The sequence below is a fragment of the Argiope bruennichi genome, chromosome X2 (assembly GCF_947563725.1).
Source record: "Argiope bruennichi chromosome X2, qqArgBrue1.1, whole genome shotgun sequence".
NCBI classification, from domain to species: Eukaryota; Metazoa; Arthropoda; class Arachnida; order Araneae; family Araneidae; genus Argiope; species Argiope bruennichi.
Genome location: NC_079163.1, coordinates 61,063,156 through 61,077,192, shown reverse-complemented (window position 1 = coordinate 61,077,192; position 14,037 = coordinate 61,063,156). Strand labels below are relative to the sequence as shown.

Below are 14,037 nucleotides of genomic sequence, written 5' to 3'. Positions count from 1 at the left end.
CGGATTTAGATAAATTTAAAATTGCTTTGTTTTACTTATCCTACAAATGTATCAGTTATTAATGTGAAGTTCGGCCATATTCTGTTGCAACGGCATCTACAACTCTATGAAGAAGACTATCCGTTAGTTTTTGGAATATTTCAGAAAGAATCACTGGCAATTGTTTTAAAAGAAAACTGGTAAGTTCCGTCACTAAAGTGGGGAAATATGATTTAACTGGAATTTGACGCTTCTGTTCTTCTTTCAAGAATTTATGGTATTCTCTTCATATTAGTGACTGATGCATCTGCAGAGGTAGCAAAAACAATTCTAATATTTGTACAAATGAAGGAAATAGTATAATAGATTTGAATTTAATATGAAGTTTAAACTGACCTATAAAACTTAGTGAAATCAGCCTCCTTATGGAAATGAACCTTCATAAACTGCCTAAAGACCTCTTTTTGATAGGATAGTAGATGCTTATAAACATTTCTTTTATAAGCTTATATAATGAACGTATCTATTGTAAGATAATCAGCGAGAGAACGAGATGAAAGTCAGAGCCTTTATCAACTAATTTGAATATTATATTTGATGTATTCCACTATTTAATGAGAATGGATGTGATTATGAATTCTCTTTCAGGAAAATATTCGCAGAATGATTGATTTAGCAGAAACCCATAAAAAGAAAAAGCTGCCGGTAAGCTTAGTGAAAGACTTGTATTCAACAACATCAGCCGATATAGCCGAAGAACTTCTCCAAAAAGTGCCTACAGGTAATTAAAAGGGTAGGTATGAAGAGAGTGGAAGGGTTGAGATATGTGAGGCCGACTAGAAAATAATCGTATTGTTTACATTACAACGGTGAGGCAGTGAAACCAAGAACAAACGGCATATGGTTGCACCAGGTGCCCCACCCTTAAGCATCTGCTTACGATTCAAACTTTTATATCGATCCGTCGATGGTAAACTTAGTTAGAAATGATTCTTTCATGTACGTCAGAAAAAATATGCTAAGTACTTAAAAGGAACAAAATATTAAGGTGAAATTCCTCTTTAAACATGGGAAAGCTGCAACTTCATTTTCTGTTATAATAATTATTGAGAGTTCTTTTCAATACATAAGTTTTTTAACTGGTTTTAAACATTTTAAAAGATAGAGAAAACGAAATTATGACAGCCTATATCCTGGATTAACAAGATTGACATCAGAAGGACTGTTTTCATTGATTAGGTATTTGAATATCAAATATTCATTCAATAATATTATGCAAGTGCCCTTATTTATCGACAGGAACGGATATGGAGAAAATATCTGTGGAAGAAAAAGTCTCTTTTTATCTTCAAGATAATAACCCACCCCATAATACAATACTTGTGAAAACGTGTATGGGATTCTCATCCGAGAGCTTCAGTCCTATTCAATTCAATCAACTCCGTGTGATTTTTAAAATTATTTTTTGTCACGCAAATTCTAAAAGGATCTAGATTTTAGATTGAAGATGTAGTGAAAGAAAAAGCGAAGGGAGTGCTTTCGGGCAAATGACCTGAACAGCGGAAAATTCATACGGAGTACGAGTAGGGATCGAGGAAAAAAAGGTTTTAAGGCTTTATTTTCTAGTCACAAGCATGCAGGACAGTCGAGTGGAATCAAATGATCCTTTCCACGTTAAGGAAATGAATTGCAATAAAGTTAAGTTATTCTTGCTTTGCAAGTGCTAAATTTTTATCGAATATCTTAGAAGACGAGCAATTGAAAGATAGCATTAGAATAAACCTCTAAAAAGTGTGTTAATAACATACCATTCATCTTTTTACTTAGATATTAGGATTAAATTATTTAAGGAAAGATGCGAATTTAATTAAAAATAATTCAGAATTTATGCAATGAATATCAATTGCATTCAATCGTTTTCTTGGAAACCAAATGAAAAAAGTTTGTATGATATACAATGACATTTTATTAGGAACCTAATTACTCATAATTCTAAAAAAGAAGAAGAAAAAATTTGATTTTGAATAAAGAAACGTATGGAATCAATAACTTTGGAGTATTTCAATGTATATAATATATACCAAAGTCTAATTACATATATACTCCATCTGCCAATAAGTAAATAGGCACCTGTGATATAAGAGAGAAACATAATTTATTCATATTCAGTAGTTGGTAGATCTTTCACCTGAGGCAATTACAGCCTTAACCCTTCGGGCATGCTTTCCACAAGTGTTTGGATAATGGACAGTGATATTTTCTTCTGCTTGACTTGGAGAAGACATGCAAGTTCTTTCACCAATTTTGGACGGTTGTTGCACCCCTTAATTCCTTGATCGAACTCGTTCCAGAGGTTTTCTATAGGATTCAAATCTGGACTTTGGTCAGGCCAGTAAAGTCATTTTACCCATTTGTCATCATACCAATCCATGGTAGACCTCATAACATGACAAGTGAAGTTGTCATCCTGGAAATAACAATGACTAAACCAATTGCCACAGCATAGGAAGTACATTCTTGTCTAGAATAGAGGAATAGGAGTTGACGTTGAGCTTATCATGAATTGTGATCAAGGGTGTCAGTCCATATCACGAGAAACATCCCCCGACCAAAATTCCACCTCCGCCAAATTTTTCTGTAGGCACACTGCATTCTAGAGAAAGGCGTTCTTCATGCATACGCCAAACCCAGACTCTGCCATCCGACTGCTAGAGATTGAACATTTATTTAACACTCCAAACAAGCTGTTTTTATTCATCTACCGTCCAATTTCGATGTGCCTTACACCATCTCAACCAAGCAGAGTATTTGGATTTTGTAATCAAAGGCTTATGGTCGGCCGTGTATCTATGGAAATCAAGCACATGTGTTTCCTTGCGGATGATATTTATCGAAACAATACTCCCGGATGCTTGTTAGAACTCTTGGAGTATACGGGGCATCGCTTTGGTGCGGTTTTTCAGAATTTCTTTGGATAGTACTCATCAGTCTCGACACTGTCTCATCAGTCAGACAATCACTACTCACCTTCCACTTCTTAATCACATAAGCCACTGTCGATTTATTAGATATATCCCTTAAGAATTGACCATTTCTATGATATCTGACAATTACGCCTATCTAGAAGTCAGACAGCTCCGAATTTCATGGCATCTTGCATGCGACTAATCCCAATTCTGTTTCCTACATGATATACTACTACAGAAGGCGTGACGTTGACCAGACCGCGGATATCCTCATTTGAGTGGGAGTCCAAATACTTATTGATAGATACTGAATGTCTAGTTCAAAATTTAGTGCATTTATTTATAGAGAAACATTTCAGGATTATTAAATGACAAATGCGACTGTGTATACCTTGTAGCTTTGAGTTAATATTTTCCATTTCAATAATGCATTTTTCACTTAACAATGTTTTTAGAAAGCATAAAATTTGTCTTTCATTTATGAAATAGCCTATAAAATTAAAGAATTTAATACATTAATAGAACAACGATTTTAATTTTTATATGCTGATGAAAGCAGAAAGATATATTAAACTAATAAAATACGAAATTCAGTTTCTTATGTAAGAAATAGATTATTTTATCAGAGAAAATGCAAAATATAAGCAACTGTTTCAAATAGCAGAGGAGTCGTTATTAACAATAGTTATCTTATAAGCAAGAATTAATTCCATTTAGGAATGAGGAATCAATTATTGAGGCTGAAGAAAACGTTTCGATCGATTACTGGAGGCTCAAAAAGTTAAAAAAAAAAAAAAAAAATCGATCGCCCTTTGTTAACCATGATTTAAAAATCCTTACAATCTCTCAATATTTTACGGTATTTGGTATTCTTTCAATTATTTTACTATTGAGTACTATTGTAAGCGGCGTAAGAGTATGCCATCATTTTTATTAGGTGCTTGCATGTATTTTAATCAGCGAAATCTATTGGTAAACATATGAAGTATCTATATAAACGACAATGGTTTTGGATTTTATCAATTTACTATTTCTTTATTGTTATCATTTTGAAAGTTTCCCATTTCTTATTATTGAGTTATTCATTGTATAAAGACCCCAATCATGGAACGCTCCAAATTGCATAATTTCAACATTCGTTGCTTCTTTGTTTGATTTGAAGAAATCTTCTGCCGAAGCCCATCAGATATTTTTAGAAACTTATGGTGATGCTGCTCCGTCATATCCCAATTGTCGGTTTTGGTCTCAACGATTTAAGAGTTAGCGATTTCGATGACAAAGAATGGCCTGGGGGAACAAAAAAAAGTGAAGACAATCGATTGCAAGACTTATTGGACGAACATGGGAAAAAGTGTAGAAAATATTTTGTTCTATATATATTGTACCAATTTTTCTCAGTAAATGCATTTTAAAATGAAAAAAATAAACAAAATACAAGCAAACACCTAATACGAACTTATGTTATTTAATATTGTATTAAAAATGCACTGATTGTATCATTTTCCTTTCTTTGCAGTAACTGATGACGCAGATGCAGAATCATCTATATGTATTGTTATATAACATCAAGCCTTATTAGTACAGTTTCATTTTATTCTAACAACTGAAATAAATTTTTATAGATCAGAAGATGAATTCTTACTTTGTAACTATAAATATGTAAATTCATTGAAAGAAAAAATATATACTTACGAAAAGATAATATTGAATCTTTAATTAGTATTTATCATTTTTTTGGGGGGGGGGAAATGTATATTTTAATAAGAAAGTCAAATATTATCTTTAACTTCCACTGATTAACCCTTTCTAGGGCCGTGGGAAGTATGCTTCCCACCAAATTTATCAATCTTTGTATGAAATTATGTAGGTTGGCATAAGTTCTGACAAATTTTTTTAGTAAGTCAGAAACTTAGATGCTTCAGTTCTTTATCTCAGACAAAAGGATGAGTTTTGATTTGTTACTTAATTATTAATTAACCAAATTAATTAATTAATCAAATTAAATTTGTCTAATAAGTTAAATGAATCCCTTTTCTTATTCTAATTTCAAGCCTAAAATATTTTAACATAATATGACTAGAAAAAAATGGCCCTTTAAAGGGTTAAAGTCGGAATTTGATAATATAATTAAGAGATGAAATCCTTCAAAGTGGTCTTGATCCGCATCAAAAATAAACTGTAATCAGTTCTATGAATTTATATGTCTATTTACTAATGTTCTTTCTTGTTAATCAGGTAGACTCCTAATAACACTGAAAACTTTATGAACACGGATCGGATTAACAGCAATGATGGAACAAGTGAAACTATTTTTTGTTTAAATCTCATTTTCTCAATATAACTAATTAGACTGAGATGAAATTCATGCTAAATAAACTTTAAACAATGAAAGATTTTGACATGGTTATTCATTTCCAAGAAATGAATTGCATTTTGATTTCTCTTTCATATTGTAGAATAAAGGGGACATTTTCCTAACGAATCATTTCTGCATTGTTTGTGAGCACAAACCCTGTGATCCTGTTAGAAAAAAGTAGAAGATTCTACGCAAGAAAAATCAGGAAACAGTTTACTTGACTAGTCATCCATTTATTCACATGGTTCCACACCTTATTTTTATACAATTCCCGATAAGCAATTCCATATCACGGTTACGAATATTTCTTACAATAAAAATAATTTTCTTCATAAACTATTAATTACACTAGAAACTCACTGGGTTTCAGCGTGATCGTTAAAATAAATTTGCTCTGCTTTCCCTCAAGAGCTACTCATCGCTCACACTCGCGTGAACTTCTACTCTTCTTGACTGCCAAGCAAACAAGCAATCTTTTCTGCATAAATTTCAAGACAACGGGAATGCGCTGCCATCTGGGGTTAGGAAGGGGAACTAATTCTCGACATATATAGCAATAGCATATGATTTTCTGTTGCATATAGGGGAAAACAAAATTATCTTTTGATTGAGAAAGAAACTGAGAGATAATTCACAACAGCTTCATTATTGCTGATAAACTAGTTACGATTGTTCATTGGCTGCTCTAAGAATTTTAATATTTATGAGCTCTAGGAATATAATGCTTATTTTTGTTATTCTTAATTTTAACTTAAAAATGTGAACAGCAAAAAAAAAAAAAAAAAAAAAAAAAAAAAAGAGAGAGTGAGAGAGAGAGAGAGATTGTATATTCTTAATTAAGGAAAAAACTGAAATATCAGAGCATATATTTGATGTATATACAAAGTAGAAACTTCAGAGTCAAATTTAATACATTTTGCATCAACTTTCCTGGAAATATCAAACGCTAACTTTTCGAATATTTTGATTTTTTTTAAAAAAAAATTTATGTGACTGAATTAACATTTTAAAAATCAAAATTCCATATTGAAATGTATTGCGTAAGATGTAATTTGAAAAATATTTCAATGAAGCGAGCGAAAAATGTACTACACTTACATGAAAGAATTACCTCTTAAGATGTGCGTGAATCTTTGAATAAATTTTCTTTAAAATGTTTTTCTGGATATCAGATGTCTGAATTTTACCTTTTTTTTGAAACCATAATTAGAACAATATCGTAAAAGATACTTCGAATGCTACGTAAACATAAAACTGTGAAATACATAATAATTGGAACATATTATATTTCTGCGCATAATAAATTCGGAATTTAAAAATTTTTTGAATGTGAAGCTCTCTGAAGTGCATGTGCATTTTAGAATAAATGAACTTGTTTTGAAAGAATTCAACCGCTTTTTGACTAATTAACGATATGCTATTGTCAGCGGAAGAAAAATAAAGTTACTCGTAAAGCTTCCCATGTGGTTATTAAAAGGAAATATATTTTTATTGGATGATAATTAAATGTCAAGGAATAATATCCTGTGGAGTGTGATTACAACGAAATATCGGAGATATATTCCAAGAAATATATTTCTTATTTTTCCTAGACGACCTATCTACTAAATGGAAAGGCGATGCTTGAGATAATATCTCAAAGCGAATATCGGTTATTCTTTCGTTCAAAATTTCCAATTAAGCAGTTATATGAATAATCTCTTTGGATTCTGATTTTGTTCATCTTAATCTTATTCATTTATCTGGAGAGTCTAGCAACGTGAACTGCTGTTGTACGAAGTTACAACCTTTTTGCCCTAAATTTTATGAGCAAAAAGTTTACTATATTTATTCTTGTAAAATCGGTCAGATTTTCTTTCATCCGAAATATCCAGTATAGCAGTTATTTGAATAATCTTTTTGGATTCTGATTTTATTCATCTTGATCTCTTTCATTAGTTTGGAGAGTCTAATGACATGAACTGCTGTTGTATACAGTTACAACCCTTTCATCTTAACTTTTATGAGAAAGGAATTTACAATATTTATTCCTGTAAAGTCGGTCAGATTTTACAACTATTTACGCTTAAAAGGAAAGAAAAGCCTTCTACGGATATAATAGCACCCTGGAAGTAATAAATACTGTGTAGTGTAATTATAATTGAAATATTGGAGTATATCGCTTGCATACCATGGCGCCAAAGACGAATGTCAAAACTGCATTCCCCTTTGCTATTTTTTAAACAATTCTTTTAAAACTTTATGCTCGAAAGTGCAAAGACTGAAAGACAAAAAAGAATACATAAATTGAACTACATTTTTGAATTCAGTTATTGGATATGGGAATTAAATACAAGAAGCTCTTGTACGCAAAAGGCATTACAAAAACACTTCACACACATAAAAAATATTAAAAAAACAAATAGTTTTACAAGTATTTAATAAAATTTTGCACAACTTTTATAAAAATAATTGCTAATATACTAAATATAAAACTTTCAAATTGATACGAAAGTTTTAATACATTAGATAAATACGAAACAAAGGTAAATCTCATTTATTTGGTACTGGAAAAATTTCGGATACAATGTGAGAAAGTAGCTTAATTTATTAAAAAAATCCAAGAAGGAGATTAATAGTAAAAACGTTTTACTTCACTTTTTGTGTCCATATAGATTCTGTATAGCAACTTTGAGACTGGAAGAAATCCAATGTTAACATGAATCAAATTGTACAACAGCTTTGATAACAAAATGGAATGAATAAGAATAGAATTTTATAAATTTAAATACAGTCATTTTAGACTGTAGAATACCGTAGTAAGATAAATCGGAATATGGAATTTTATGTGCCTTTGTAATTAAATTTTTAAAAACTAAAAATGTTAAATTTGATCATAGTATAATAATTTAAAAGTTTTTTTTCTGTCTTTCGTTATTTCAAAATTAATTGAACGCAAACGAATTAAACAAATTGAAATGTTTTTTGCCATAAAAAAGGGTGAGGTGATGTAAAATCTGACAATAAAGTTATTAGTCTATTTGTTGAAACAAAAGTGGAACAGGCTTCTAAATGCCGTAAATGTCAGTGTTAAATGCGTCAATTCAAATTTTATTGGTTTGATAACTTACATTCGATATTTTAGTTAAAAATTCAGTAAAATTGACGTGCTTAATCTGACGCATAATTTTGAGAAGGAGTCGCTGATTATTTCGTTTTCTTTCCTTTCTTATTAATGGAGTTAAGTAAAATATCTACATCATGTTTAAATTAACTTTTTGATAATACTTTTCCTTCATTGTAATGATCATGATAATAACCTTCTAAATTATCTTCAGCAATAATATACAAAAAAAGAGGTGAGAAAATGAAAAGGATTGTTGCATTTTTGATAAACATTTTGTTAGAAAAAGAAATATGTTACAATGAAATAAACCGAAGTTTTAAAATTTTAAAGGTTTCTTCTATTTGGCCGCGCAACTGCTAAAGTACATTTACATATATATATATATATAATCTATAATATTTGATTTTTATGAATTATTTTTTCTTGTAATTTCAGATTTTTTAAATATTCATTCGGTGTTAAGTCCCTTTTGATAATTACTTAATAAAACAATTTTACTTTATGTTATAGTTTAATACAGTATTTAAAATATTTCACATATAAAAAACTAATTAAAAATAAATATTAAGTTTAAATTAAAAAAAAATTGGGGAAAAAAAGCTAAACAAAATAAAATAAAATAATGGAATCATTGTATGTAAACTTTTTTTCCCTCCGTTCTATATTGATAGACATCTATTTAGAGAAATAACCGCCAGAAATTGGGAAAGAAAGTGCAATAAAAATACTGGAAATCCGCCCCTTTATGCTCGATTTAGAAACCTCGGAACAACTGAAACCCATTATTTTGTTTTGAATTTGGTTTAATAAATTGTTTAAAAATAATAAATATCGCGACACACGTTTCCCTTTGGTCTTATATTTTATTTATAAAATAATAACGCTATTATATTTATACAATATATATAAATGAACTACAAAGAAATATCTAAATAATATTGCCTACAAGAAAGATACTAAATAAAAATTTAAATTCAATTAATTTCCAGGAAGCTGACCAATAACAACAAAAGAAAATGTAATTAACCAGTCTGTTATTTAAAGCTCATTTGTCTGTTGATTGCCGATATACGGGGAAAAGAATTTTCAGTATATCAGCAAATAACCTGAATCGCCATAATTTTTTCTTCAACACATAGAAACAACTCGTTCGATATACAGCAAACGATTTAGTTTGTAATCATTCCCCATAATATGCAACACCTTCTTGGAGTAAATCAACGTCCAGCTATTTAAGTGGTTAATTATTCGCCAATCTTCGTCTGTCTTTCCCTACTGCCAGTTCTTTTTGTATTAAAACTTTTCTCCTCCATTAACCCTTATCCTCTCAATCAATCAGAACGACTAGCGATCATAATTGATTTATTGGGAGGTTGTTGTAGGATTTACAAGAAAAAAAAATGCAAAGTTTTTTTAAAAACAAATTGAGTAATAGATTGTTTTGAAAATGAATTTTAATAATACCATCTTTTATGTACCTCGTGAATTCAAGGAGCTTCTTAAAAACATATTTTAATAATCGAAATTAGCCTGTGATATTCAAAACATCATATATCACTAAAGGGGATTCATGAAAGGTCTCAACCTATTGGTTCTCAGTGAGAAAAATTTGAAGTCGTGCAGTTTTTCAAGCTAAAAAAAAAAAAAAAAAAAAAAAATCGAACATAAAAGACCGAGGGGAAAATAACTTAAAAAAAAAAAAAACTTTCTGACCAAGCAAACTTCCTCTCGTATCAAAGAAAAAGTAATGCTTACTCTGGAGCTGCTTCTAAAAGTGTTTTTTTCTTCTTTTTTCTTTCTCACTATTTTGTTTGTGGTTTCAAGTGCTTCCGCTTTCTTTTTTATATATATTTTTGTGGCTTTCGCATTTTTCTCTTTTCACTAGGATGCTTCTTTTTTTTTTCCAGCCGCACTCTTCTTCCCTCCCCCCTTTATAAGAAATAATTTTAATCTGCGATTCCCAGGGGAGCGCCCGTGGCATCAAACCACAATGTTGCAAAATCTTTTTCTAATTTTCAAATTCTTGCAGCTCAAGAAACTCTCCTTAAATATTCACATAAAGATTTTAAGTCAAAGAAAACTGTTAATCGCCAAGGCAAATCTTCAGATGGTAGAAGATAATTCCTCATTGTAATAAGTAGAAAACTTTCCAATCAATGCATCCCTTTATTGCTACCTCTTTTAAACACCAAAGTTCAAGCCATTCAAGTCAAGTCAAGTTGCCATCATTAACATTTACTTTCCGAATTTTTTTTTTCTCAACTGTCTAGTTCCAAAGCGTTGTCAATCAAATTTCTTAACCCGGCATCATTGTGGGTGATTTCAGCATTAAATACCCAACCTCCTATTTCAACGCCTGTCGATTTTTTATCATAGAAAATAGTATATGAATTCCATATCATAAACATCTTCTCTCCTTCTCAACTCATTTCCACATCGTCATCCTCATTACACTTCAACAGTTCATTCCAATCCTCTTGGCAGCGAATTTCTGAATTAAATTATTTAAAAAGTAATCCATATAATTTTGAGAAGAAAATTAATTGGACAAAAATCCAAAATTTTCTTCAAAAGCATCAACTTTCTGTCACACGTTATTCTTATAGTATTTTGAAAACTTCTGCAAATCAGTTTTCAATTCAAACAATTCAAATAACAAAATTCCCATTCATTCAACTTTTTACTGATGGAACAATTGTTGTAGTTTCATTTGGGTATAAAAAATATTCTATGTTTAGCCAGATGCTATTTCTGATATGTTTCCCTCATCTTATTTGGATTCAATATAAGAAAAATTCTCCATACATCTGCGAAACCTAATATCAAAATTGCAATTGCAACAGAATTTGTGGAAACTTATGTATTTTAGAAAGAATGTTTAAAATTTTTTAAGCCATTCATAAGAGAAATCATATTCCTACTGATAGCATAAGACTAGGCAGACTTTAGATACCATTGTCTCTTGTATTGTAAGACTCTACCATTGTAAGACTAGACGAAGCATAAGACTAGAATTTCAGATACCATCGTCTCCAACCTAACTTATCAAGAAAATCTAGACGACTACAGCATAAGACAAGAACTTCAGATACCATCGTCTCAAACCTAACTTATCAAGAAAATCGTTTTGTAAATCATTATTCATCTTCCTGCCGATAGCATAAGACTAGACGAAGCATGAGACTAGAACTTCAGATACCATCGTCTCCAACCTAACTTATCAAGAAAATCTAGACGACTATGGCTAGTTATTATAATAGCTAGACGACTATAGCATAAAACTAGAACTTCAGATACCATTGTCTCCAACCTAATTAACAAGAAAATCTTCTCGCAAATCATTATACCATATATAATCTGAAGAATTTCATTGTTTACAATCTATGCAGCGATCAACTTAACAATTGTTATCTACCTTTCTCTTTTAAAAAAAATTAACGAGCTGTTCAGGATACTCCTAATACGCCACTCGGATCAGACGAAATCATTGAAAAATTCATTGAATATCTATCTAATAAACAAGAAGACAGTTCATTAGCAATACACAAGAAAATTTTGAAAACATTCCTACAGAATGACAAATAGTAAAAATCATACCCATCTTAACATCTGGCAAGAATTATACTTGCAGTCACTACTAAAATAGTGGAACACTTGGTATGCATAGCAAGCAAAGTTATTTATAAAAATATTAATCTGATTAAATCAAAAATAAAATAGTCAAGAAATGCTTTAACACTTGGTATATAGCTTATAGGGAAAATTTTCTTAGTATTTAAGAAATACAATTTGATCTAGCCTTTTAAATAAAATTTAAGCGTTAACTATCGTCAAAAAAGAATTGGGTCATTTTTGAAATAAGAAATTTAAAAACTATATAGTGCATCAATAACATCTTTACTACCACTTTTTTAGACTATAATTTTAGGCATGAAATATCAGCAGAAAAGCTTGATATGGAACAATGTCGAGAAGCAAAGATATTTCGTTCGTTTAAATTTTAACAGGATAATGATCCAAAACATACTGTTGGTATTTGCAAGTTGTGTTCTCTACCATTATGTTAGTATCATTAAGATCCCTGTCCAGAGCCCAGAATTTGATTCCATTGAGCATGCATAGGATTACTTGCAGAAGAAAAAAAAAGCAATGAGCACAGTGTTTCTAACAAGCCAGAATTAAGAAAACATTTGCTCGCAGTATGGGTCAAAATCAAATGATCGTTTTACGCTAATTGATCAAATCCATGTTAAATCTACTACAAGAGGTAATAAAATGCAAGGATGACCTAACAAGATATTAACTATCGAGTTCATATTTTTTTTTCTTAATTCATTCGGCAGTGTCCCGATACATTTTAACCGATTTTCTGACTTGATTTCTTTTACTTTAAATTGTGATCATAATTGCATTAATATATAAATTTGTTTCAATACTACGATTTAAATTTATCAAAATGGGATATATTTCTTTTTTGTTTCATTTGTATGCTATATTTTATGATAAGATCATATGAACTTGTATTATGTCTCAATGTTTTTTGAATGACTGTATTAATGAATGAGAAATGGCGTCAGAATTTATTTCACCTTAACAGCTTAGTTGCAGAAGCCCTTGCAATATTGCATCCTGTTAGTATTTTTGCTTACCAACCACAACAATGAATCTTATTAACCGACAGTTTATTTGTTTTGAAAGGAATAGGATCATCCGACAACTTGGATGGTAAGGTCTCGCGTTCGGTAACAGAGGGTTCGAACCCTATTCCACAGAGAAACCACCATGTGAACGGATCTGGTGTACGTTAGATCCGGCGGGGCCAAATGTCCTCCCGCTGGTGTATTGCTGAAATGAGAAATGTCATCTCAGGTACCATCCTCATCATCTGACCGCGGTTCAAAATTAAGGGGGTTGGTTCCTAAATAGCTTCAGTGTTGCTTTAAATCAGGACTTTAATATAACTAAACTAAATTAAACCTCATTCCTTGCAAAACATGTCATTTCTTTTTGTCACAGGTAATCACAGAAACTACATACAAAAGCATCTCCATCGAATTCCTTCAGATACCAGACACTCCGGAATCACTAAAAACTAGCTTATTGATAACCTGACAGCCACAGACTCATATATTTCGAAATGAATATCATCGTGCGATCTCATTTATTATTTAAAGAAAAACCCGGAAACAGAAACATGAATTTCAGGAAATAATTCCAAACATTATGAAAGCTTTGTGCATCTCAATGGTAATCATTATTACTAAACCACCGGAAGTAATCGACAAGTACTCCACCCCCACACACCTTCAGCTTTAACCTTTTGCACTCGGAAAAGTAATTCGATGCATAATTATTCACCTAATACAAAGATTGTTTATTGCTTCGAATATAATATATATATAATTACATATAATTGTTTTAAGTTGAATTCACCCGTTTAATTAGTCTGCATCTTCTTACTACTCTGCAAGTAATTTTAACGAGCAAAAATAAATAAATAAATAAAATGTGAAAATAATGCAAAATGGACGTGATTCTAATCCATGTGCGAATCAAAACATATCTAACCGAAGCCAAGATATCTCAGTATTGTACTTCTTTGGAGTACTTACAAGAAACTTGTTACATTT

General features: G+C 30.8%; 1 protein-coding gene across 2 annotated transcripts in view; it reads left to right on the top strand.

Moving 5' to 3' along the window:
• LOC129960473 (kinesin-like protein KIF28) overlaps nt 1–4,572 on the top strand; it is an 84,972-nt gene extending 80,400 nt beyond the window's left edge. Inside the window, exons 26-27 of one of the 2 annotated variants that reach the window (XM_056073936.1) lie at nt 628–772; nt 4,462–4,572. In XM_056073936.1, coding sequence (XP_055929911.1) covers nt 628–768 — 141 coding nt within the window. In that variant the 3' untranslated portion in view covers nt 769–772; nt 4,462–4,572. The remainder of the gene's footprint in view (nt 1–627; nt 773–4,461) is intronic. The other variant, XM_056073935.1, reaches the window with a different exon arrangement.
• The last annotated feature ends 9,465 nt before the right edge of the window (nt 4,573–14,037 follow it).